General features: G+C 37.5%; 1 protein-coding gene across 21 annotated transcripts in view; it reads left to right on the top strand.

Moving 5' to 3' along the window:
* CADPS (calcium dependent secretion activator) overlaps positions 1-24,865 on the top strand; it is a 434,360-nt gene that overhangs the window by 348,603 nt on the left and 60,892 nt on the right. For 12 of the 21 annotated variants that reach the window (XM_087923594.1, XM_087923584.1, XM_087923588.1 and 9 more), the window contains 5 exons: positions 498-512; positions 1,913-1,987; positions 4,019-4,102; positions 16,268-16,300; positions 22,200-22,307. In XM_087923594.1, the coding sequence (XP_087779720.1) occupies positions 498-512; positions 1,913-1,987; positions 4,019-4,102; positions 16,268-16,300; positions 22,200-22,307 (315 nt within the window). The remainder of the gene's footprint in view (positions 1-497; positions 513-1,912; positions 1,988-4,018; positions 4,103-16,267; positions 16,301-22,199; positions 22,308-24,865) is intronic. The other 9 variants (XM_087923596.1, XM_087923593.1, XM_087923592.1 and 6 more) reach the window with 1 other exon arrangement.

Raw genomic sequence — 24,865 nt, 5'->3', positions numbered from 1 at the left:
ACCAAGTGAGTCAGGAAAGCTCCTTTCATTTTGGGAGCATCTCTCTTTCCAAGATTCATTGTAAAATCCAGTGAGCGAGAGAGCTTAATAAAACTGCCCATTGAAACTCAAAAAAACCCAAACAAACAGCTGCCACACCACTGAACTGTTCATATGGTCTTTTTTTGTTGTTGTTTTCAATTGTAACAAAATGATATTTCTCTGTCTCACTAGGATGTATGTATGTGTCCTGTTCCCTTTTCAAAAACCCTTTTTGAATTTCTGCGCGATTCTCTCCAGTAGCAATCTCTCTGGTATTTCAGGAAAAAGGGAATTTATTCATAATTTCATTTCCTGTTGCTTATTGTTTCTGTGCATGCTGCTGCATTTTCATAGCCCCTTGTTTATACGGTCCCTTTCTTTTGAAGGTTTTGTTTTTATTTATTGTTTACCTTCATATGTTCTTTTTCCTGTCTTCTGCACCTTCCTCTTTATTTCTGTCCCCAATCATCTGAAAGTTTGCTAAAGAGTGGGTAAGTGTGTCCTTACATTTTGTTTTCTTTTCTTCCAAGTTCCTGTTGTAGAATGTGATTGTTCCATTGGAAAAAAAAAAAAAAAGCAAACACTGAGCAGCTCAAACTAGCAAAAGAACTTTAGTCAATTCTAAGGGACCAAGGTCTGACACATCTAATTGCCCCTCACACTCCTTTGTTCCCTAAAGCGCAATTCAGTATTTACCTCAGATCTGTTTATTCCAATGCTTTTTTTGTTTGGTTGGATTCTTTTTTTTTTTTGTATTTTAGATTTCTTTTTGCTTGTATATTAACATTTTAAAACAACATTAGCACAAACAAGTGGCAATAAATACAGTGACTAAGATCGGCACTTTCAATGTTTTATTTAATGTGGGGGAGAGGCGATGTGGAAGAAAATTGTCGTATATTAAATATTTTGTCTGTTCTTGGCAAAACAAAAGAATAGTGTTTGTTTAGTCACCCAAAGACATTATTTTTTTGAGAAAAAGGAAGTGTGTTTATTACAAATTAGCTGAAAATGTTCTTATCTTCCTTGAAAAACAACTCAGAACAAAGTAAGTTTGATCTGGTCAGTATTTGGGGGGAGGAACTGAGTGGGGGGAGGAACTCTGTGTAGAAAGTGATGTGGATGTTTTGTTGGTGTCAATCTTTTCTCTGAGTTGGCATTGACCAAAGGCCCCAGCATGACCTAACTGGAGGGGTCCCAGTACTGCACTTGCCATCCTTTGCATGACTCAGAACACCCATGTTTCAATCATTGTTACACTTGATCATAAAGGCCCCAATTCGCACATGAATTGGAACGCTACGTACCTATCTAATTCCTTTTCCAAACGATAGATTCTAAATTTTGCTTCCAATCATTCATACTCGATGGCTCTACATACCGAAGCTTCTCTGCTTCAATGTCACTCATCTATAGGTTTCCTCTGACTGACAACAGCTTAGCTCTGCACCCCAAAACAGCTGCCGTTGTGCTAGCCAGTGTTGAGCTGTATTTCAAGTTGTTCTTTCAGACCTACAGAATGAGCATCTTAAACATAAACTGTAAACAGCAGATGTAATATGCTCTTTTTACCGCTGGCGCTCCCTTATTTTCATGATTTATGTATAGCAAAGAGATGCTAGACATTTATCCTGCATGCATTTGATTCTCCTTAATGTTGGCTCAGCTGCATGCATGGAGTCAAAATTAGGATTTGACCAACATTCACAAATTCCTGTCAGAGGCTCCTTAGTCAAAGGTATTGTGTATATGTTTATTCATTACTGGCCACTACATTAGAACACAACATTCAAGTACCATAGTCAATATCTACAATAAAAGTAAATAACTGTGTGTATTGCAATTGATTTACACTAATAATATTTTACTTCCATTCTTCTTCCATCCATAGCACCAGTACCATTCAAAAATAGATGAACTAATTGAAGAAACCGTCAAAGAAATGATCACACTCCTTGTAGCAAAGGTAACATTCAACCTCAAATGAAGGGAATTGTGGTTAATATTATCTTTTAAAGGGAATACATACATTCCCATACAAATGTGACACATTAAGACAATTAGGTGATTTGTTGTTTGTCATGAAATGAATCTAACACTACTTAGTCTTGATAGATTGAATGTCTCATGATTGTAAACATTTTACAATTCTGGAAGAAGTTTTATTTGAGATTTCTCCACTCACCTAAATATTATGGTTTTTGAGGCAGTGTTGCTGACTTTATTCACTTTTACTTTCAGTATTTTTAAACTTCCATTCTGTAGTTGTCAGGTGCCTTTTCAAAAAACTTTAGCAAAAGAATTTGCTTAAGAAAGTTTGCTTTTCTTACCACTTCCTTTAAGATGGAAACAAATCCCTTCCCATAAGAAGACATTTGTTAATTATAGAGCCACTTAGACTGATTCAATCAGTCAGAAAAATTAATAGAAATTGCAAGCCATAGAGAATCCTATATTTGAACTGGGAAGGTATATAAATTGAAATGTTAAATAAATAAATTTGAAAATTTGTAGATTTCACCTCTTTGGGCATCACATCCATGTTCTCAAGATCCACTATTAGTGCCCTTCAAAATATTATTTATGATTTGTAAGATTTAGTGTATCTTTTTATTTAATGGGTTAAGAGCATATATTCTAGTGCATTGTAGTGTATGTATATTTTATTGGCTTGGACCATTTTGTCATATATGTATAATTTTTGTTCCTCTTACTTATTCATCCCCAAGTACTTGGTAATTCTGTCAGAAATTTCATCTTGTCACAATAGGAAATGGGCCTGGTGTAAATGCTAAGACATTCTAAAAAAAAGCATTCTTTATACTCCTTGTGAATCTTTAATACATGTATTAAAGCCATCAAAGAGGAATGCTTGATGAACATCTCCCTAATTCAGACCTAGACATTTGCCATACAAATTTATAAATTCTGCCATTGTGGCTGCACTTAATGGAAATCATTTGGGGGAGAAAGGTAAAGAGGTTCTAGGAAATCAACATATATAAGGCTACTACAACCATCTGTAAAGAAGAAGGTAGGTGTTATATCAGCAATGGAATATACTAATACTACTGATAAAGGAAAATATTTGTAGCTCAGGATTGAACTGTGGGGTCCTTGATATTCTCAGAGTTTGGTTGTTTTCCTGCAGACATTTCATTACCCAAACTAGCGTTTCGCTGATGGCATTACCTACAGTAGTTTGGATAATGAAATGTCTGTAAGGAAACAACCAAGCTCAGAGAGTAGCAAAGACCCCTCATATACTAATTCTAATTCCAATCAGGAATTATTACTGGGAAAAACCATTGCTTGCAAAAAAAATTATACTTGCAGGTATAATAATCAGTCATGACAAGCCTATTTATTTACATCAATGTTTTGTTTTAAAGTTTAAAAATGTTATTTACTTTGTTTATAAGTATAAATCTAAATAAACAAGAAGTTATTACCATGTTGTCCTCTTCAAAGTCTGTTTGTAGTAATAGTTAATCTATGTACACTTGAACTGATGCCAAAAAAATCAGGGGATGACTGTCCTTTGTTCATTTTATAAAGTCATTCCATTATATGAAACTATTATTGAAGGTCAATTAAATAATCTTAAGTAATAATGGCATTAAATGCCAGAAGGCCAGAATAATGAATAAGTTCCTTTAATAAGGACATCTTTTGGCTTCTCTTTTGAAATCGATTACTCTATTAATTACAGAATGAGTTTTTTTTAAAAAAAATCCAAGTGTATCAGTTAACATCCATTTGAGCACTTGTCCTATTTAGAAGACTGAGGATAGAGTTATAAAATCCCATTTATACCAACAGTCCGCTGACTTCCTCAGCTGTCATGCTTTGATGAAGAGCTTCTTGTCACGTGTGTGTGTGTGTGTGTGTGTGTGTGTGTGTGTGTGTATGTATTTGCAAGCATGTGTGCGGCATGAGACAGAACCCTTCTTATTTGGGATTTATTTCTGTTTTCTCTGCTTGAAATTTTCTTCAGTTTGTCACTATCCTGGAAGGTGTGCTGGCCAAGCTATCAAGATACGATGAAGGGACCTTGTTTTCTTCTTTCCTCTCATTTACTGTAAGTTGTTTTGCTGCCACTTAAAGAGTTGGAATAACTTGGAGCATCCTGAAAATCTTTCCTTGTTATTTCCTGACCTGTCTGGGACTATATAGGGACCTAAATACAGGCAGTCCTCGACTTAACGGCTACAATGGAGCCCAAAATGTCTTATTGGTAAGCGAGGCAGTTGTTAAATGAGTTCTGCCCCATTTTACAACCTTTCTTTCCCTGGTTGTTAAGTGAATTACTGAAGTTCGTAAGCTAGTGACACAATTATTAAGTGAATCTGGCTTCCCCATTGACTTAGCTTCTCAGAAGGTTGCAAAAGGGGATCACGCAACCAAGAGACGCTGTAACATAAATATGAACCAGTTGCCCAATATTCAAGTTTTGGTCATGGGAATGCTACAAAGTCATAAGTGTGAAATAAGTCACTTTTTTGTGAATAAACCACTTGAATAAGCGGTCATAAGTCACTTTTTTCAGTCACTAAAGGAAGAGTTGTACATTTTTGCAACAGAGGAGAACACTTAGGGAGCTTAGGTGAAATTGGAATAGTAGCCATTGTTGATCTCCAACAGCTACTGCCTGAAATGGGTGCCTCATGGCAGACTCTGCCCTAATTATTAATGCTGCATGATAAAGAGGAGGGGGTTATATTTGGCAAAAGAAAAATATTTGGAGTACATATAGCAATAGCAATAGCACTTTAGACTAATATATCACTTCAGAGTGCTTTATAACCCTGTCTAAGCAGTTTACAGAGTTAGCCTATTGCCTCCAACAATTTCGGTCCTCATTTTACCCACCTCGGAAGGATGGAGGGCTGAGTCAACCTTGAGCCACTCAGAATCGAACTGCTGGTAATCGGCAGAATTAGCCTGCCATACTGCATTCTAACCACTGCACTACCATGGCTCTTGTGTGACTTGGAAAAGTTAAAAAATTGGATCGTAGGGGATCCAGGATGAGAAAGAAAACAGAAAGCCAGAAGAATTGTTTGAAAGTCATGAGGGAAAGAGCCAAACAACCATGAATTTAAGAGCTATGAATGGGGTTTTATGTGGTGCATTAGATATAGTTGGATGGTGTACAGGTAGTCCATGGCATACCACCTCAGCTGAGCCCAAAATTTCCATTGCTAAGTGAGGCAGTTGTTAAGTGAGTTGCACCTCATTTTACAACCTTTTTGCCATAGTTGTTAAGCAAACTATTAAGGGAATCATGCAGTCATGAAATGAACCTGGCTTCCCCCAGTGTTTGAAGCCAACTAAGAAGGTTACAAATGGTGATCACATGATCCCAGGACACTGCAACCATCATAAATACATGTCAGTTGCCAGGAGCCCAAATCCTGATCATGTGACCATGGGATGCTGCAGTGGTCATATGTGTGAAAACTGGTCATAAGTCACTTTTCTCAGTGCTGTAGTAATAGATTACAGATTACAGATATTCAGAGTTGGAAGAGACCTTGTAGGTCATCTAGTCCAACCCCACCAAGCCAGAGACCCTACACCATTTCTGACAAATGGCAATTCAATCTCTTCTTGAAAGCCTCCAGTGATGGCGCTCCCACAACTTCAGAGGGCAAGCTGTTCCATTGGTTGATTGTTCTCACTGTCAGAAAGTTTCTCCTTATTTACAGGTTAAACCTCTCCTTGTTCAGTTTCTAGTCACTTTGAACAGTCACTAAGCAAATGGTTGCAAGTCAAGGATATTGTGTGTCTGCATGTCTCCAGGAGGAAGGGAGGGAAGGAGGGAGGGAGGGAGGGAGGGAGGAAGGAAAGGAAGGAAGGAAGGAAGGAAGGAAGGAAGGAAGGAAAGAAGGAAGGAAGGAAGGAAGGAAGGAAGGAAGGAAGGAAGGAAGGAAGGAGGGAGGGAGGGAGGGAAGGAAAGAAGGAAGGAAGGAAGGATTTATAAAGTTGTTCCAGCATAACTAAAAGCCACAAGGTTGGGAAAGATGTAACAGAGTCTTTATTTTACCTTACATTATATAGTAATTAATGTTGGAGTCTTTATTAACTGCCTTTCAAGATACATTTTAAACCGCTTTAAAATACAGCTAAAAGAAGCAGTCAAGATGAAAAATAACACTCCATTAAATCTGGCAAAATCAACATTTCTTCATTGCTGCAGTGCATACTATCATAAAGAATTTTGCACAGAAAAAAATAGAGCCACATACACTCATTCAAACTTATTTCAAATTAATCCAGCCATTATCTTAGAACTTCTGCCCCCAGCAAGGGAAAATTGCAACTTAATTTTTGAAACTAATCCAAGTGGTCTTAGGAAGAGCATCTGCTGCTATTTCCTTCTCTGCATGTCAGCTATGTTTGATTAAGAAAACAAAACGGCTATTGAATCATTTAATTCGGAAGTCCCAGGAAAAAAATTTTCAAGCTAAGAGGTACAGCTTGCATGCCCATTCAAGCTAAGAGGTACAGCTTGCATGCCCATTCTCAGCTTCTGGTTCCTCTGTTCTGTTCTTTTGCACAAAGAAATAAAAATAGAATGTCTATGAAGGCATCAGAATGTCTAAAGATTCTCAGTCACCCAGGTCATACTTTCCTGTTTTTCTTTGAAGATGATTTGCTTCTCATCCAAAAAGTTTTTTTCAGCCCAGTTGCCTTCAACATCAGAACAAGAATAGATACTTTACTACTGTCACTGGAAGCTCCCATTGCTGCATTTCACATAATCCTAAAACTACATTTACAGATGAACAGAGTTGGGAGGGACCTTATAGGTCATCTAGTCCAACCCTCTGCCCAAGCAGACCCTACACCATTTCTGACAGGTGGCTGTCCAGTCTCTTCTTGAAAGCTTCCAGTCATGAAGCTCCCATAACTTCTGAAGGCAAAGCTGTTCCATTGGTTGATTGTTCTCACTTTCAGAAAATTTCTCCTTATTTTTAGGTTGAATCTGTCCTTGTTCAGTTTTCACGCATTATTCCTTGTCTGGCCTTCAGGTGATTTGGAAAATAGCTTGGCCCCCATATCTCTCTGCATGGCAGCCCCTCAAATAATTGTTTATTTATATAAGAATTAGTAGACATTTCCACAGAATTAAAAGCAATAAAAATGCAGCTGAAGGAAAAAATATTACCACTTAAAATTAGAGACATTACCTATTGAAAAGTCACCAAGATGACTTTTTTGTGACTTTTGCATGTTAAGGAATGCAACACCGGAAGAAAACCTAATGAACATCAGCCAGCAATTTCATTTCTCCAATTTCAATGTCCAATTTCAATCTGAGTTAGAAAATAATGCATTGGTTGGTTAAGCTTGCTTTTTCTTTGAGACTAGCAGCACGGGATATAGAAGTGCTCCTTTTGAAGGTTTGCAATTAACAGCATCACCTCTACCAACCTATTTTCTCTGGATCCAGTTTCTCCCTCTCTGGTATCACACAGTATTTTCTGAATGGTGACAAATGGATGACCCAGCATGCTGCAGATAGGTCAATGGAATTTGGAGAACATCAAACTAGTTCTTAATTCAGGGAGATAATCCAAACACCTAGGTTGCTTTGGCCTTTGCTGATCAACACAGCAAATACCAATTAGTGTGAGTTGCACAGCCTGACCTTAAATTTCTACATCCAATCATTATGGAGGATTTCTTTTAAGCCGAAATGCAATGCCAAACCAGGAACTTAAAACACTGTTGGCAGATGTGCCTTTAGAAGTTGGGAGCTGTCAGATGCAAGTTCTTGATATCCTAGTTGCTGAAAATCACTGAAATTTTAGAAGCAGTTCCATCCCACATCTTAAGAATGGAAATAACATAATTATTACCAACATTTTAAGACTGGCTTTTTTATTTTAGCAATTTTATCTTTTTTAGTTTATGATCATATAACATCAAATACTACAAAAGCAAATAGTGGGGAAAATGGGGAAAGGAAAAGGAAAGGGGAAAAGAGGGGGTGGGAGAAAGAAAAGGCATTGACTCCCGACTCCCTTTGATGCAGTAAAACAGGATATTGACTCCCGACTCCCTTTGGTGCATCAAACCAAAACTTTTTACTTTTACATATTAATTTAAACTAGTCGTTTCTAGAACAACAAATCTATCTAATCGGTAAAACCCAAAATCAAATTTTCATTTTTTTTTTGTGCCTCAAGCACAAAGTCCAGAAGTGGTTTCCAAGTAGAAGCAAACATATTTGTGTTATTTTTTTTTTCCTGGATCAAAGCAATCAATGTTGAAATGACTCTTACAGGAACATACCTCATCTTTCCTCCCTGAAATAGTATATAAATGCTAATGAATAGTCATGGTAGTAGATCAGGTTATTGTGATTACTGAGTGGCCAAGGGTGGCTGTGAGCATTCTGGGATTGCCTGTAGATGTTGTAATTCTTGTGGAGTTGATTTTTTCTGGAGGATCCCATAAAGCAAGCAGCAGAAAATACACTTCTCCTGAGTGAGGTATGTTTCATATACATTTTGTAGGACCGTTTAAGGGTACAATTTTCTTCATTGTGGATGCATGTTCAGAATAGCCAAAGATATTTCTAATATCATCAACAACACCCACAGATCCATTGCAATATATGTCTGTGAGAACAGCAGTTCCAGAACAATTGATGACAATATAATTTGCACAATAATGTGCAACTGAGAAATTCAAATACTTCTGAAAAGGAATGAAATCCAACATCAGCAGTGCATCAGCCAGCTATAAACAACTGACCCAAAAGTTGTCCAGATTTTCAAGACTGCTTTGCAACAGAAGTCTGGAGAAAATGTTGTATTGAATCAAAGGTTTTCAGACTTCTTATTCTTTCTATTGCAACACAGTGTATCCAACAACACACAAAAGAAGCATTCAAGACAAAACAAGCAAGTTTGTCAAGCGGCAAGTTCAGCAATACTCTCAGGCTGAAAGATGACACTTTTCTATTGCACTGGCAAAAGACTATAAAGAAGAACCAAACTGATCAAAAAAGAACTGGTCTTCTCTCTTGTATCATAGATAGATGATAATATATGGAGACATATTGATGAGCTGGAGATAAGAAATAAGAGATTGTTTGCAGAATCAATTGTAATTTCTACTTTTAGAGCAAGGGTGTCAAACACAAGGCTCGAAAGCCAGATCTGGCCCATGGGGTGCTTAAACATGGCCCATAGGGCCACCCTAGAAACAGTGAAGGACCGGCCTGTGGTGCCTCTGCCATCATTGGCAGAGGATTACAGGAGGTCATCGCAGCTGAAAATGGAGTTTGGGATCCCATTTTCGCTGGCAGAACACTCAGGCCTCCACAGGCAATCCTGACACAAGTGATGTTGAGATGGCCATGCCCACCCTGGTCAAACACAACCCTGATGCAGCCTTCAATGAAATCAAGTTTGATACCCCTGTTCTAGAGAGATATTGCAAGTAGTGGTTGCTCCAGAATCACCAGTAGCTTTGGACACTCAAACATTCTTGTTTGAGATTATGGATCCTACCCAATTTATATATAAAAACCATTACATCATGTAGATTGTCTCTTGGCAGCAAAAGGTATAGGGACTGAGTCTTCCTTATGAAGTATATCTGTGATAGTTAATTAATTATGTTGGTTAGCCTGTATATGTTGCATCTTTTGTTTAATTGGTAGAAAAAACACAATAGTAATAGTAGAAACAGTAATAGCAATTGCCCTTCTCATAGAACACCAAGCCATCTCCAGTATACTAATTAGTCTAATATGAAAGTCATAGAAAATGTATGCAATGTCAGTAGCATAAGATTTTCAGCTTTTACTTTATTATGAGCCACGGTGGCGCAGTGGTTAGAGTGCAGTACTGCAGGCTACTTTAGCTGATTGCTGGCTGCCTGCAATTTGGCAGTTCAAATCACACCAGGCTTAAGGTTGACTCAGCCTTCCATCCTTCCGAGGTGGGTAAAAAGAGGACCCAAATTGTTGGAGGCAATATGCTGGCTCTGTAAACAGCTTAAAGAGGGCTGTAAAGCACTGTGAAGCAGTATATAAGTCTAAGTACTGTTGCTATTGCTATTGTGGTAGGCACATCTACTCCACGTACTAAAAAAAAAAGATTGCAATGAACTTTCTAATCTTTTCTTTTAACCTTCAAGCTGGATATTTCAGCACTTTTAGAAAGCATTTTAACTGAAGCAAAATATGTCTGCTGTACCATGTGAGTAGCAGGTTTTGTTTTAATGTACGACATCTGGAGCTTCACTCCAGATGTCATGCAACACTTGAAGTCTAAAACACTAGTTTTGGCAGATTTTACTGCAAACAATGAGACCACATCCTACAACATGAAGACACTTGTGAAAGCAGCCATTCCAGTTTAGTTACTTCATTAATAGAAGTGTTGTCTCTACTGCAAGCAGATTTTATACATCAAAATGTAAATGTTAATAAACAGGATCCTGAACCAGAATTGAACACTGAATGAGATATTGGTTAATATATTTACATTAGACCATTTACCCTGTTGGGTTGGAATGGATAGCTTGTTTAAATTTATCCAGAAAATAAGAACAAAAAAAGAAAGGAAGGAAGATGAGGATGAGGATGAGGCACATGGTCTTACAAGTCTTTAACACCTACTAAACTATGATTTAACAAACTGAGAATTGAACAATTGAATGGATCCCCCAAATAAGATGTTCTTGAGAAACATCTCATATGCTGATGATATTATTCCTAAAGAAAGCTTAACGTGTTTGCATCATTCTCATAGTTATCTTGGCAAATAATCAGAAATTAAGCTACTGCTATCTATTCAGTCTTGTACTGTAAAGGTAAATATATAATTCTATAAGGGGGGAAATGTAGCTAGAACATTTTTAAAAAAAATTCAAAACAAGCAGCTTTCTATCAACTTCTTTCATCAAACATTGTTCAGTTTCTTAGAAAATGACACATCACTGGGGCTCTTATGACAAGTCGTTTTATCACCTAGTGGGATACCTTCATTTTCAATCCTTGCTGTGAAATCTATCTTAAAATTAATACATCAGTTTTCCTAATAGCATTCGCACTAACCACATCATTATAAAGTACTTGGGTTTTTTTTCTGTATGAGACAATGAGACATCATTCCATATTTGGTTGGATAGGTGAAGTAGGATGCTTTCTACAGTCAGTGATGTTCCTTGGACCAAGCAAGCCAGTTATTTAAATAGGTATCTTTGCCTATGAAATGAAGTGCACCGAGCTGTAATGACACCTGCCAAGGATCCATTTAATGTGAAGAGCCTTTTCTGTTTGAAGAGGGGGGAAAATGATTTCCTACATTAATTAAACCAGAGAATGTATTTTACCCTTGGGAGAGGTTACAAGCAATCTTATTTTTGTACCACACAAATTGTTGCAATAAATTGAGAAATTTCATGGGAGATAAATCACATCGTTCCCGAAGCGCTACTGCCTAGCCAAAAGAAAAGAAAAAGAAAAAGAAAATCACACAGCACCGGGCATGTGGAAACTGCCATCCATCTAGCCAAAGTTTGCATGGAAGAAAAACAAGCATTGTGGTCAATTGGTTGTTGTTGTTTTAAAGTTTGTAGAGGCAATTGAGATGAGAATATGGAGCACATAGTGAATTATTGCTGTATTTTATCTTTTATCCTTATTTAGCAAGACCAATATTTATTTCATTTTGCTTAAATGAAATAGGGTTATTTATTAACCAATTTATGGTGCGTTCTGACTTTACTTTAACCAAGGAGTAAGTAGTGCATTCTTATGACCACTGCAATAGCTAATGCAACATGCGTTGATGATATAATTTAGCTAATTCTATTACTAGGATATCTAATATGTATTTAGGATCAAGAAACTTTCACCAGGTTCAGCAGCTTTATCTCCTTGGCCCTGTCTCCTCTTCTTAGCCCTCTTTTCAGTTTTGTTTGATGATTTTTGCTGAAGAATCGGGTGGCGCGGAAAGGGCAAAATGTTAACTAGCTAATTAATGAAAAGCAGCTGAACGGTGTGAATGGAAATCCTGACTGCAGGATCTTTTAGGAAGTGGGAATGATCTTATGCACTTGTTAAGTCAATCATGAGGTGTTTAGCAAATCCAACTTACTTAGAGAACTACAAATATCTAGAGTGGCCTATGGCCTTTCCATGAATATCTGAAGGTTAAAGGGCAGCTTATGGCAATTGGCAACCTGCCTTAGAGCTTTCTGAAAACCACCTTTTATAAGACGGCAGGTTTATCCGCATTTTTTTCCTCCTGCCGTCACCCACTGAAGTCTTGCCATGGGTCTGTGCTTTTGCCCAAATGGACTTGTACTACTGAGCTTAATCTCAATAGCAGCACACGTATCGTTCTGTGTAAATTTTTGCTCACCAAACGATGTCAGTTTGCTCACCCTTGGGCTGAAGCCTTTTTTTTTTTTTTTTTTCAACTTGGATGGAGAACGCAATCCTCACCTGAAGATGTTGGTCTGTGAGACGATCCAGGCAGCATCTGTGTTGTCTTTAGAACGATTTTACCCAGAGTTTTAGAAATATTTAGAAGCAGGTGAGTATTTTAAAACCCCAAACAAGGATGGTGCTCAGTGATGTATTCTAATTAAATGCATATTTGTTTCAGAAATTCACAGCCTTGCAGATGGGATGCATTCTGGTACCCTCAGCAAAGGGTCTCTCTATCCATCTGGAAGCTGTTCAGTTAGCTGTGTTCACTCAGAATTGCATGGAAATTTACACACACACACACATACATTTGGGTGCCAGCTGCAGAAATAGCCCCAGTTGTCTATATTACAGGGAAAGGAGCAGGAAAGGCTTTTGGAATTGTCAGACAAAAAAAACCTCGAACAAGTTAGCACAGACAGCTTTGCTCCTTGCTTTCAGAAAGGTGCATTAGTTTGGGGTGGGTGGGGGATACCATAAACCTCAGGGATATTGGGAACATTTAATGCCAAGTTCAATTCTCACATACAATCAGATGCTCCCCTACTGCAGATAATTGTGGCATGGAAGAATTGCACAAAAGAACCCAATGTGCAAAACCCCCAGTAAAGCATCACTCCCTACCCAGATGCTTTTGCTGCTGCTATTTTCACAATCACAGCTGCCCTTTTTGAAGCCACCCGGCTCACAGAAATCCCAGTGTGGTATTGACAAGTAGGGTTTCTTTCACAACTGTTTTTCACATACTGTTTCACGGTGTAATTTTGTGGGTGATAAGGAAGTAAATCAAAAGCATCCCGCTTTCAGGTACAAATCCCAGCTCTGGGAAGGAGATGTTGCTTGTTGCCGTGTCGCGTTGATTTAGATTTATGTAAGTGATGAACTCAACGCAACAGTCCTGCATTTAGGATATAGTGATGGTGTTCTTTCCAAATGAAATAGGCAACATAATCCACTGTAAATCTGTATACAATCTGGAATGTTTCTTAAGGGTTCCACATCTTCTTTGCAAGCCTAGTTGGAATAATGTAAAGCCTAGTATATATATTTTTTCAGGACCTCTGGTTCCCATTATAACAAATAACAATTCATCTAACATTGCAAAGGCCCTGTAATAAATTGGTGTGCTTTCGTTCACCAACCTATCCGTATCCTATGATTGTTTTAAAGGTATATTTAATGCATGTAACGTTTTATATTTTTTTTCCTGTGGATAATTTTATTTTCTTTAATTAACATCTATTTCTCAACCTATCCTGAGCATGTGTCCAACCCACAGATGCCTTCAGATTGAGGGGATGTGGACAATAGTTTATTGTCCATAATTGGTTTGTGAAGTCTCAAGATTATAGATGCTGCCTTGCATTGAATAGAATGAATATGCGTGGACTAAAACTGGCTTTGGTTGCACTGGTGACACACGGGCTAAAATGTGCCCAGTCTGATCTATGTAGCCCCTACCAACAGTAGAAAATGCTGCATGTAGCAGAGCTATGACTAAGGCTAGTAATTTAGGATAGCCCTTTACATCTTCCTAAAAAGCATTAAACAAAAGTCTTAATTGACTGAAGTTGTGAGAAGTGGCAGAGGTAAATATATGTGGGTGTGGGTCCCATCTCATGATGGCCATGGGATGATGATCATAACTTTGGGACCCATCTGGTGGTGATGATCATGGAATGCAGAAGATTCTAATTTGTTGTGTAGTGAAGGTTGTCTGAACACGTGGTTCGGCTGATAAATACATACAGGGAAGTGAAGATATTAGTTTGATTATGAACAAGAAGGCTAAAATGTTTTGCAGAAAGTATGAACAGGTTATCTAAGTTGTTGTGGCTATGTAGGACAGTAGGAATCCATCGATAAATGCAAGCAGCACTTTGGTGACTGGAAGAACCACATATGAATTTTAGGGGGAAATGTACAATTTTCTGAATGAATGGGATTCAGAAATTATTCTCATATGTAACCTGATCGAATCGGTGGGAACAAAACAAGACAATGCAAAAAATGTGATTGGGCCATTTACAAACTCTAGAGAACAGTGACAGATATGTATCTGCTTAGAAAAAGATTAGTTTGTTTTGAATATGTGAATTAAGACTAAATCTCTTCAGGTGAGGGTATGAATATATATATCTAAAAGCATGATTAAGTTGATGGAAGTTTGAATTAAGGAAGGAAAAGGGATGTTGACAGATTCTGGCAAGCCATGCTTTGGTAAAGTCAAAGATAGACTTGAGAGAAAAATAGATATAGAAGACAATGTTGAACAACTGGAGGGAAAAAGGATGAATCTTGCATGGATATATTATTAGAAAATAGATTAATCTCCCAACAGAGTAAATGGAAAATGACTGTAAAGTAAAGTGGGAGCTTCTTGGAACAAAGTAATAAAAAAAGAGTATGTGTCCCAGAGAAAACTCAGTTACATGAATTGGAAATTTGAAAAATGACAAGTGTTGGACAAATAAAGTAAAAAGATGGCAGAATTCGGGGGAGAATGCATTAAACAGAATGGTTGCTGCAAAAATTAGGAAAATTAGAAAAATATAGTTTAGAGAGAAAAAGATAGATGCAAAGAATGTCATCAAAGCTAGCTAGAATCAGTTAAGCATGAAAATACAGACCAATTTTGATTTATGTCAAGAGAAATAGTAATAGTAAGATGAATGCAGTGAGAATAGATGCTTCAGAATTATATCTGGAACAGAGGTAGGGTAAAATGAATGGATATGGGTTGAACATAAAAATAAGTGAATCATATGAAAGAATTACATTGAGGCAGTTTGATTGTATCAAGAAAGTTAATGAAGATTCAGTAATGGAACAAATAAGTAAAAGTAGAGTGAATAGGAAGAGAGAGGAAAAGGAAGACTGGGGAAAATTGGTTGGATAGAATGCAACCAACGGCAGATAAAAATAGTAGAAACAGGGATGGTTAGGAAGAATGAAAAGCATGGATGTCCAGGGAGGTTGGGCAAAAAGGGTAAATGAGAAGAAGCATATCATTATGTCAATTGCTGTATTTGCATCAAAAAGTCAGATAAATGAGGGCTGGAGCTTTCATTATGATGTCACAATGCACATTTCATCATCTCAATAAAATCTCAACACTGCAGGCACCCATGGCACTGAAAAAAGTGACTTAAAATCATTTTTCACACTTTTGACCATTGCAACATCCCCATGGTCATGTGATTTACATTTGGATGCTTGACAACTGACTCACATTTATGACAGTTGCAGTGTCCCAGGGCCATGTGATCACTTTTTGTGACTTTCTGACAAGCAAAGTTCATGGGGAAATGAGATTCACTTAACGACCATGTTATTAATTTAACAACTGCAATGATTCACTTAACAAATGTGTTAAGTCCTAAAATGGCGCAAAACTCACTTAACCAAAAATGTTTCACTTAGCAACATACGTTTTGGGGCTCACTTGTGGTTGTAACCCGAGGACTACTTGTATCTGGAGTGATATAGTGAATGCTGTTGGTGTAAATAGATATACTTGCATTCCCCTTTCCTCTCTAATGCCTTAATTTCTTCAGTTCATAATTTGTTTCTGAACTTTGCACAAGGTAGCTTACTTCAGAAGGGAATTGCATGTTGGATATATATATGTATGTGTGTGTGTGTATATGTGCCTGCCATATAAATTAAACTTGTTACTTGTTATTTTCTAACAATGCTGCAAGTACCACAATTTGTTTTCCTATATTATTTTATTAGTGTAAAAGTAACAAATTTTTAATGTCTGCTGTGTTTCTGTTTTAGGTGAAAGCAGCTTCCAAATACGTGGATGTGCCTGTAAGCTTTATTTAAATATAGCACTCTTTTTTTCCCTCTCATCCCCTTTGTAATGGAAGTGATGCCTTTTTACAATGTTTACAGTGGTTGGCTCTTCTCTTAATCAGTGATGATAATGAGACTTTTCATCAAAGGTTTATGAGAGATGATCCTTTTTGGATCTTTCTCAGTGATCCTTGGGAAGTCTGGTATCTCTGTCCAATAAAATATTTGTTAAAAGTAAGTGTTTATGCGATGAAAAATATGGAACATAAGATGATGAAAATTTGCAGTCTCTTTCATTATAACTATACAGCCATGGTCGCTTTGTAAATTATCTGTCCCATATCATAAAACATAATTGCTTCTCTTTGAGATGTGGAAGAACTGTTAAGGATGAGTATGAATTGGCTGTAACCTGGCCTTTTTGTAAAGAGAGACCTCAGGAAGGAGATCTCAGACTAAGCAGAGCTTATAATGCAGTTTCAGAGAATCTAGGATAGGGGTGTCAAATTCAAGGGCCGGGGGCTGGATCCAGCCTGCAGGGTGCTTAGATCTGGCCTGTGGAGCCACCCTAGAAACAGTGAAGGACCGGCCCATGGTGCCTCTGCCAGTGAAAATGAGCTTTCCAAGCTCCATTTTCACTGGCAGAGTGTTGCAGGAAGCAATTGCAACCGAAAACAGAGCTTGAGAGCCTGTTTTCGCTGGCAGAACACTTAGATCACCACAGGAGCCCCTGACATGAGTGGCATTGTGCTGGCCACGCCCAGCCTGGCCACGCCCACCTGATCCCCCTGAGGTCAAACGCAACCCTGATGCAGCCCTCAATGAAATCAAGTTTAACACCCCTGCTCTAGGAAGTTCCTGCTGCATCTCATTGTCATTGTCAACATCTTGAAGTCAGTAAAGGTTTTGTATGACTGACATGGAGGCAAGCTAATTATGGAATCAACCTAGAGGAAAAGGCATGTGAGGTCCAAGAAGGAAAGAGGGAGGTAATTCTTCATTTTGGATGGAAGAACAGTACTCTGTAAAAATCAAGGCAGAGCGTAAGAATTGCCGATGTGGAAACCCTTGAGCTCCTAACAAGGAACAGCAACTCAATTAGTCTTTCAAAACCAGAGAAACTGGCACTAGATTGATTCTCTCGTTGTTATTACCGGGTACAAATCTGATGGGCCTCTTTCTTTATCAGGAGGCTTCCTTGGGTTTTGTGCCCTTTCTTCCAGGAATGACCAAGTAATTGGAGAGGCCCTGAAATACAGTAAAGCCTAACATAATATTGTTTGAAACGAATAAAAGCTCTACATCAGAATCCAGACTTAGCAGGTGCTCAGATGTTTAAAGTGGTAGACAAATAAAGCTAGAATGAGTGGGCTGAAACAGAATTATGTTTGTTTTACCTTCCACAGCAAACAGTTCCAACAACTTGTTTTAACTGTTGCACAATGTAATACGAAATGATTACTGTTATTATGATTAGTTTATTTTTATTTATTTAATTTATTTATCAATCACATTGCTATCCCATCACTTAAAAAAAAAAAACCTTAGGTATTTGCATAGAATATAACACCAAATAAAACTTCCATGCTATAAGCTCCCATACAAGGGAGGTGGTGGTGGAGGAGAAGGAGGAGGAGGGGGAAGAGGAGGAGGAATTTCTGAACTGAAATTCAAAGTCTTGGCACAGATCAAAAAGAAATCATAGTAATTAATTTCATCCAATAAAATCAATGCACAACTTAATCATCAATCCAATAAATTAACTATTTACAACTAAGAGAAGATAAACACAACACCCGTATGTATTGAAAGGAACAGTCTATAATACTGCAAAGTCTATATTCAAGCCAAAGCCAATATAGCCTAAAAGCTACCTACCTTAGTAAGAGTTGAATAAAATAAGCTTTTTAAAGGCTATCCAACTTTCCTGGAGGCAAAGCAGAAGAGGGAGCTGATTTCAAAGGTGCTGGGGCTGGGCCATCTCCAAAGACTTGGGGAATAGGAAAAGAAAGGCGATGGTGCCTAGAGAAATGTAAGGGCCAATCATGTTATAGGCAAAGAATAAGGTGAGACTGTAAGAAATCCTGTCCTTGAGAGCCTGGGCAAAGAGACACGGCCAAGGGAACAACCAAATAAGAGATAGCATAGCCCACAGTTGGATAGTGGATAGGGCAAGAAGTTCAGAAGAGACTATCCCTAGTTTCTCAGGCTGTAAAGTGTGTGTGTGTGTGTGTGTGTGAGAGAGAGAGAGAGAGAGAGAGATTGTACTTTCATGCTTACAAGATTGATGTCAACCACACAGGGTAACCCAGATAGGAATCAAAACCACATGAGCTAATTCTACTTTATTGTGAAACTATGTTGACAGACCCATGCAAGTATGAGAGTGCAGATTTCTCTCTATCTCCTATACAGCCCAATCTTGAATGTGTCATCTGTCATTTTAATGTTTATTTTCCTAAACAGCCTTTTAACTTTGAGGCAGAAATAATTTTTGAGGGGAAAATGGTGATAGGCGATAGATAGATAGATAGATAGATAGATAGATAGATAGATAGATAGATAGATAGATAGACAGACAGACAGACAGACAGACAGACATAGAGATATAGATAGATAGATAGATAGATAGATAGATAGATAGATAGATAGATAGATAGATAGATAGATAGATAGATAGATAGATAGATAGATAGAGATAGAGAGATAGGTAGAGAGAGAGAGATGATAGATGGATGGATGGATGGATGGATAGATAGACAGACAGACAGACAGACAGACAGACAGATAGATAGAGATATAAATACCTAGATAGACAGACAGATAGATAGATAGACAGACAGACAGATATTAAAGACCAGATTGAAGACTTTTCCGGAAAATAACTTTATTATTCTTTTTTTTTAAAAAAGGTAAATGGTGCTGCAGCCCGTTATTTAAAGCTTGGATTAGATTGCAAAGAGTCCTCAAAGATTTCAGGCAAAGCACTCTGCATATCTGAAATTAACATTTAAATTAAGTTAAAGTGCAAGTTAAATTAAGTTTAAATTGGAGTCAGGGATTATGATTGTTAAAGCGGGAGAAAATTGCAGGTGTTTGATTTTGAGGATTTACAGATAAGAGCCCCTGGTCTATATTTTTATTTCCAAATTGTGTGTACATATATCCATATTTATTAAGATGTACACAGAAAGTAAATATAAATTATATAGACTGTGGCTGAGTGGGAAATTTCCTTCAATATACCTTTATGGGGAAAAGGCAGGGAAAAGTTAAACATATTTTATATACCTTTATTTTATTTTTTCACTTGTCCTAAATGTTGATTTTTATTGTATATTACACTGTTCATCTAAAATATGCCCTGCTCAGTTATAAAGCCCAGTGAGATATTCCTGATATTATCCTATTTTAGCTTCACAACCACTCTTTAAAGTAGAGTGAGGTGGAAGATAAAGACCTCCAGTCCCTCCACTGAACATTACAGGGAAGCAAACTTTGGCAGCTATTTTCCTCTTGTTCAAACTCATTTTTTTTCCCTACCTAGGCAGGGTAATCTTGCAGAAAAAGCCATCTTAACAATTAACTTAGTATTAATAATTGCTTTGCATACAAGGAAGGAAGGCAGAAGGAAAAAGACCAGAACCCCATGTTAAAATCACATTTCCAATATTGTCATTTTTCTAAATCAGCAAATTTTTAAAAATGACAATGAAGACCTCTCTTCCTGTAATACCAAAAATCCTCTCTTCCTTTATGCATACACAGATATGTCATCCTTAAAGAGGAAAAAAAGAGGAAAGTAGTAGAGAATTGGAATTATTTATCTTGTTTCACCCCTAGATTTTTTTTATTTTATTTATTACATTTTTATATCACCCATCTCTCTTACAAGATGAGTCTGGGAGGCTTATCATTCTGGATTTACAGAATCTTTAAGTCAGCTATGCCATTTCTCCTGCCCTTTGGAATTGCCAATATTATTAATGGGAAACTCTTCCCCAATTCTACCAACATACATACCAACACACACACACAAACTCTTTGCAGAAAGAAGCAAGCTGCAGCCAAAATTGGGCGTTCCAATCTAGGCAAAAGCTCTGCTCTCTTATACCAACCAACCAACCAACTATCCTCCTGTCTAATTTTGGAAAGTTTGTCGCTTAGAATTAAATAGTTGCAGCACTAATCCATTTTATTTCATTATAGCAGTTCACTTGCTGGAAATTGCCTTGAAAAAAATATCACCTTCATATTGCACTGTACATTGTTCTCATTGTTGGTTGTTGTTGTTTTTTTAAATTAATACCTTGTCATTGTTTCAGTAGGTGTTAAAAATGTTACTGCCATCTTAGAGCCAATCATTGCCCTTTGCTTGATAATTGTATTTCTTTGTTTATATACACAAATGCACACATGCACACACACACACACACACACACACACACAAGTGCACAAATGTGCATGTGCATGCACACGTGCATACTCACACACACACACACACACAAAAACCAAGATACATACACACCTTCCTACTGCTTCTCAAACTTCCTAATTTTCACCCAGGAAATGGGTGTTAACTAACTTCAATTTATAGTGGATGACAATCACATCTCATTGAGAAATGATACTTTGTGATCTGCAGTAAAACAGTAATAAAAGTAATGACACCCGTTATTATGGAACTTCCCATGCGCCACCAACATTTAAGATTTGTGTGGCAGTGTTTATAATGACTCTTATTTTAGCATTTTAATGGGTTTCCTTTGAGATGAGTTTGATTCTGTTATATCAAAGCATGTAACTTACTTAGTGATTGTTTCCACCACCACCACCCTCAAATTATTTCCCTTATTAGCTTCTGGTGAGCATAATACAAACTGTCATAATCATTACATATCCTGCAAACTTTATACATTCAGATTTAAGGGAATTTGGTGTGTTGCAGCTTCACAGGAATGTCAGGAGATGAAATGGAGCACTTTTATACTTGCTTACTCAAAAGGCAATCTGATTATTTTGAATAGGACTTATTCCCACACAGAAGGTTGCAAATGCATTGGAAATAAGTTTATGATACAATCTAACCCAAATTAGTTAGAATTAAAGGTCTGTTACCTTCATTGGGCTAAAGTAAGGTATCTCATTTCCATCAGCAACTATACATTGGCGACCTACATCTATCGCTTGAATGTTTTTGGTGTTTTTGACAGGTAGGAAATAGATTTTGGGGGTGCGGGGAAATATAGCAAAACCTCCGAACGATATTTTCTTTTTCAATATATGGACCTTTGGCCCATTAGATCTGAATAGGTCTGAGGATTCCCTTTTTCATGTTAGAGTAGAGAGGATTTTCTTGGAGAAGATGATTCTAAAGAGGTGACGATGAAGCCACATGAGTTGTTGTTGTGCTAATTAGGTCAAGAAGAGAAGGAAGGAGTGAGAGAGAGAGAAAGAGAGATTTGAGTTATGCAAACCAACACTTAGGTGCTTTCGCTACCTGCTACACACAGCAGAAAGATTTTGCTGATTCCCAAATAAGTCTCAATGTGTCAACTAGAATAGGTCCCCCGGCCATATTGTGAAGGGAAATAGAAGAAGGAGAATATAGTGAAAGATACTCACCACTGAATAAACAGACTTTCTTGGAAAGATGCCACTGACCTCACCCCTTTCCTAAGAGGTCTGTAGGGGATGTGCATAAGCGCACCAAAATGCCTACAGTCCCTGTCCAATTGTTTCTTTTATTTTTCTTACATGTACTCATTTCTTGTATTCATAACTACGTTTATCCTTATACCTATTATTTTGTAAGCGATTGACAAATCAAATCAAATAAATAAAATGTTCATGCTCCTTCTTTCCTTGTTTTCTTTTTAATTTCCTCTCCTTCTCCCTCTTTTTCTCTATACAGAAACCAGGGATGGACGTTGCTGATGCTTACGTGACCTTCGTTCGCCATTCTCAGGACATTCTGCGTGATAAGGTCAATGAGGAGATGTATATAGAAAGGTTATTTGATGTAAGTAAATGCCCCCTCCAGCTTGGAGACCCAAGAGGGAGAGCTGCAAAATGTGACAAAATGAGACAGGAGGATAAGTCACATTTTGAGAGAAATGATTAATAATAGTATTCTCTTTTGTTGTTGTTGTTGTTGTTTTCTCTTTATTTTTGAAGGAAATTTCTGTTTTTTTTTCTCCTTTTTTTTCTGAATGATACTCAACCTATCTGCTACTTGTCTGCTCTATTGCCTTACTCCAAGCCACTTAGACTTACTTTCCCTCTGCTTAGATTTTAGGATAAGAGCACCTTAAATCAATGCTTATCACTATGACGTAAAAATGTATCAGCCTCAAAGTCTTGTTTCCCAACTGGGAGAGAAGGGGAACACTCAGGAAAAGTGCATTTGTAAATGGATTGCAAGTAAAGCTTTTTGCTGAAGGACCAGCAACTTTTATCATGATTTGACCCATTTTTTCAAAAATTAAAAATGAACATACATTATTATTAGTAGTAGTAATAGTAGTAGTAGTAATATTCTTATTAATAGAGACAATTGTGATTTTGGATATAGTTATATGGATTTTGATTAAAAAATTAGTTTGAAAATATTGGAATGTTTCTGTATCCATTTCCCATTCCGAATAAATAAGGTTAATGTTGAGGTCGGATGAAATTCCAGCTATGAAAGAGGATGTAGCACCCAATTATTTTAGAGAATTAATTACAATTTTATTTGAATGTCATGCACTTCACAGTTTCTTCGCCTTTCTGATGCTTTTTTTTCCCTCTATAATACATTTTTTTTTGTCCTGACAGTAATTGTATAGCCTAGCATTCCAACTTACAGCAGGTGCTTAATATTCTTGCTCCGGTCACTTGTTAGGAATGCATGTTTCTTTGTGTATGTGTTTGTGCAATTGTACAACAGCTGCCTTTGTCTTTGCTATCCATGATCTAAGTTTTCTGCCCTCCCCTGTGTTCTGGTATCCCAATCTGAACACCTTCAGATTCTCTGCAGGTTTGTTTTACTTGTTTTCTTGCTTACGTTGGATTGAAAAGCTATTTGTCTGCTGTGTTCACCTTCCCCAAATTTTCCAAATTCCTCTTATGATTGATTCTCATCTTTATTCCCATTTTCCTTCTCACTGAAGCCTCTTCTAGTTGCATAATTCTCTTTGTTCAGTCCTCCTTTCTCCCCGCAAGATTAAAATGGAACTTATCTCCCATGTCAAATGTTTTATCACATTATATCAAGTGGCATGAATTGGAGTCAAATAATCTTCCTGTGTATATCTACTAGCATGACCCATATCCACTGAGAATGCCTCATTCATGCATAAAGATCTCCAGAGATTCCTTTCCTCTTAAGAGAGTTTAAATGTGAGACACAGATCACCTTTCCACTTGAGGCAGTCCTTTTTTCTCTCGGTTGCAGACTTGCTAGTCCTCTCGCCATCGCTGTAAGAATTCTCCAGTTAGCAATACATTTTCAGGGATTGTTCTTTTCAGGGGTCACCTTTGCACTGAACATTTTCCAGTTTGTATTTCAGCCAATTGCCCTGACTCAAACGGAATAAGTATCTGAAATATTTCGGTTCAATCACATCACAATCATATCAGGGTTGATATTAATAAGTGCCTTGGGTACTGCTTATAGAGGAAAAGAAAGGCTATTTAATAAATAAATGTGCTTTTATCTAGACACGCTCTTGGCAGAACAGAAACTGTACTATGAAAGGTAATTGAGGCACATCTGCAAAGCATACAGAGCCCATAGGAAGACCAGGGTATACGTGTGTCCCTTTTGAGAAATATTTCCAAAAAGTGGTCAACAGCAATAGCAATAGCACTTAGACTTATATACCACATTACAGCCCTCTTTAAACCGTTTACAGAATCAGCGCATTGCCCCCAACAATCTGGGTCCTCATTTTACCGACCTTGGAAGGATGGAAAGCTGAGCCTGGTGAGATTCTAACTGCCAAATTGCAAGCAGCCGGCAGTCAGCAGAAGTAGTCTGCAGTACTGCACTCTAACCACTGCACCACTGTGGCTCATGAAGCATAGAAAGGGAACCTATGGCTCTTGAAATGTTGTAGCGGTGTCTACAGAGAGGGAGTCAAATAAAGTCAAAATGGAAGGTCCAACCATGCAATCAAAGCCCCAACCTTTTTTCCATACATTGTAAAAAAAGGGGGGGGGAAGGAAGGAGTTTTGATCACATGGTTGGGATGACCATCTTGATGTTTTTGTTCTCATCCTGTGAACCTATCTGAATGTTGTTGAATGAAGACTCCCAACTGCCCCATTATGGCAATGGTGGAGAATCACTGAGAGCTTTATTTGAAGCTCCATTGTAAGGGCTTGATTGTACTACTAAAAATAAATGCTTATAATATTCTTGATGTTCCCTTTTGGGAATAAAAACCTTACCCATTCAGGTCCTTGCTTTTTGTAAAATCCAAAAACACTGATTATATACACAAGTCTTCATTAGAGAGGGACCATTTTCCTGAAAAAATGGTGAAGTCTTTTTGCCCCAAACCCTTAGTTTTTAATTTGTACACACCAGTGGTA

Source organism: Pseudonaja textilis, chromosome 2 (assembly GCF_049901715.1).
Source record: "Pseudonaja textilis isolate UNSWEBS1 chromosome 2, rPseTex1.2, whole genome shotgun sequence".
Taxonomy (NCBI): Eukaryota; Metazoa; Chordata; class Lepidosauria; order Squamata; family Elapidae; genus Pseudonaja; species Pseudonaja textilis.
Note: the sequence above shows the minus strand (reverse complement) of the source record. Positions and strands in the feature narration are given on the sequence as shown.